At 37.7% G+C, this 2,981-nt stretch overlaps 1 protein-coding gene across 3 annotated transcripts in view; it reads left to right on the top strand.

Moving 5' to 3' along the window:
• The window catches only part of ATR (ATR serine/threonine kinase), a 133,418-nt gene that overhangs the window by 70,786 nt on the left and 59,651 nt on the right, over positions 1-2,981 (top strand). For all 3 annotated transcript variants that reach the window (XM_037736836.1, XM_037736835.1, XM_017523751.2), the window contains 2 exons: positions 1,202-1,339; positions 2,682-2,892. In XM_037736836.1, the coding sequence (XP_037592764.1) occupies positions 1,202-1,339; positions 2,682-2,892 (349 nt within the window). The remainder of the gene's footprint in view (positions 1-1,201; positions 1,340-2,681; positions 2,893-2,981) is intronic.

Raw genomic sequence — 2,981 nt, 5'->3', positions numbered from 1 at the left:
AAAAAAAAAAAAAAAAAAACTTTCATGGAAAAAGCAAAGGTATATTTCTATTTTTTTAATGAGAAATTTTTACATGGCAGACAAAGATACTCTGTGTTCCAATAAAATGTTTACATTAGATTTAAAATTTATAATTTTTGATTTTCATTCTCCTTCCTTCCTTCCCTCCCTCCCTCCCTCCTTCCTTCCCTCCTTCCTTCCTTTTTCCCTCCCTCCCTCCCCCAGGCTGGAGTGTAATGGCACAATCTGGGCTCATTGCAGCCTCCACCTCCTGGGTTCAAGTGATTCTCCCACCTCAGGATCACAAGTAGCTGGGATTACAGGTGTGAGCCACCACACCTGGCTAATCTTTGTATTTTTGGTAGAGATAGGGTTTCACCATGTTAGCCAGGCTTGTCTTGAACTCCTGACCTCAGGTGATCTGTCCACCTCGGCCTCTCAAAGTGCTGGGATTACAGGTGTGAGCCACTGTGCCCCGCCTTTCATTAACATTTCTGTTAGTGTTTTAAAATATCATTATGCTAATTTGTAGTTGGTTACTTTGAGACATTTTCTTTTTTTTTTAATGAAAATTTAATATGTAAAATGTGAAATACTGTTAACTATTTTCAGCTCTGGAATATTGTGAGGTTCTTTTGGTTTTTGGCTTTGTATTTGAAGAAAACACTTTATTTTTTTCGAGACAGAATCTCTCTCTGTTGCCCAGGCTGGAGTACAATGGCGCAATCTTGGCTCACTGCAACCTCCGCCTCCCGGGTTCAAGCAATTCTCCTGCCTCAGCCTCCCAAGTAACTGGGACTACAGGCGCCCACCACCACACCTGGCTAACTTTTATATTTTTAGTAGAGGCAGAGGTTCACCGTATTGGCCAGGCTCGTCTCCAACTCCTGACCTTGTGATCTGCCTACCTCAGCCTCCCAAAGTGCTGGGATTACAGGCATGAACCACCACCCCTGGCCTGAAGAAAAAAAAACTCTTTAAAATTTCGAGTTCAATAATGTTAGCAAATTGAAGGTTAAGTCATAACAAAATTTGACTTTAACCCCAAATAATTTAATTTAAAAATTAATTGAAATTGTTTTTAATTTAAAAAAGAATACTTGTTCGTGACAAGTTATCTCACATACTGATTTTTGACATTTTATCAGTAGACTAAAGTATATTAAATTACTTACTGTCTTTACACATTTTGAGTTTACAGGTTCGGCATGAGCTTGCCAGTAAAATTTTCACCTGCTGTAGCATTATGATGAAGCATGATTTCAAAGTGACCATCTATCTTCTTCCACATATTCTGGTGTATGTCTTATTGGGTTGTAATCAAGAAGATCAGCAGGAGGTGAGATAAATCATCTTATTTGGTTTTTGAGCATGTGAAATTTATTTTCTCCAATGTAGTTAGTATTAGAAGAGCTGTGTATTAGTAGGAAATGTAGATCTATGAATGGCTATATATGTTCATTTACGTATCTCTGCCTATGTGGTGTGGGTTTTTTGTTTTGTTTTGTTTATTTATTTTTTTTTTTTGAGACAGAGTCTTGCTCTGGCACCAGGGTAGAGTGCAGTAGTGCAATCTCCACTCACTGCAACCTCTGCCTCTTGGGTTCAAGAGATTCTTCTGCCTCAGCCACCCAAGTAGCTGGGACTACAGGCATGCACCACCACACCCAGCTAATTTTTATGGTAGAGATGGGGTTTCACCATGTTGGCCAGGATGGTCTCAATCTCTTCACCACTTGATCCGCCCACCTTGGCCTCCCAAAGTGCTGGGATTACAGGCGTCAGCCACTGCACCTGGTTGTGTGTATCCTTTTAATTGATAGAAGTTCTATGTATATTCTAGCCACCAATTTGTTGCCAGTCATATTTTCAAAAATTATTCCAACTTAATCATTTTCTTTTTAACCTTTGTACATTTTGCCATGCAGAAATTTTAAATGTAACTGTAAAATTTTTACATCTTTTATAGATTATGAATCTTAAGATTTTTATATGATGCCTTTTCTTGTCTGATGCCATGAGCTTATTTGCCTATATATTCTTTTAATTCTTCTGTTTTTATATTTAGTCCTTCATTTATTCTGCAATTAATTTTGCATATAGTATGAGATATTACTGTAAGATTTTTTCACTATTAGTTAACAAAAGTTTCACTGTCGTTTATTGAATAATCCAGAATATTAAGAAATTTTTTAAATTTTCTTTAGTGACTCTATTTTCTTTTTGGACTAATCTTTGATTGATTTAATTATAGATAAGAACAGTAATGTATTTTCGATCAATTGTGTTTTATTTTTCTGTTTTTAAGATGAAGCCTTGTGTTGCCCAGGCTTGGGTGCAGTGGTGCTCTTGGCTCCCTGCAACCTCCACCTCCCAGGTTCAAGTGATTCTACTGCCTCAGCCTCCTGAGTAGCTGGGATTGCACACATGTGCCACCATGCCTGGCTAATTTTTTTGTATTTTTAGTATAGACAGGGTTTCACCATGGTGACCAGGCTCGTCTTGACTTCAGGCGATTAGCCTGCCTCAGCCTCCCAAAGTGCTGGGATTACAGGCATGAGCCAGCTGATTGTGTTTTTTCTTTTGAAAATTTTGCCTTAGAATGGTTAGTCTTAAATGTCATACAATAGTTAAATGGTGTTACATAGATACTATTATTAACTATAAAATGGTTCTCATAGGTTTATGCAGAAATTATGGCAGTTCTAAAGCATGATGATCAGCAAACCATAAATACCCAAGACATTGCATCTGATCTGTGTCAACTCAGTACACAGACTGTGTTCTCCATGCTTGACCATCTCACACAGTGGGCAAGGCACAAGTTTCAGACACTGAAAGCCGAAAAATGTCCACACAGCAAATCAAATAGAAATAAGGTAGACTTAGTGGGTGAGTTACCACTTGTTTATTTCTTTGTTATGACTGTTCACCAATTAGCTCTTCCCTCTATCTGTTGGTTTTTTTTTTTTTTTTTTTTT

The sequence above is a fragment of the Cebus imitator genome, unplaced genomic scaffold, assembly GCF_001604975.1.
Source record: "Cebus imitator isolate Cc_AM_T3 unplaced genomic scaffold, Cebus_imitator-1.0 Scaffold30, whole genome shotgun sequence".
Lineage (NCBI taxonomy): Eukaryota > Metazoa > Chordata > Mammalia > Primates > Cebidae > Cebus > Cebus imitator.
Note: the sequence above shows the minus strand (reverse complement) of the source record. Positions and strands in the feature narration are given on the sequence as shown.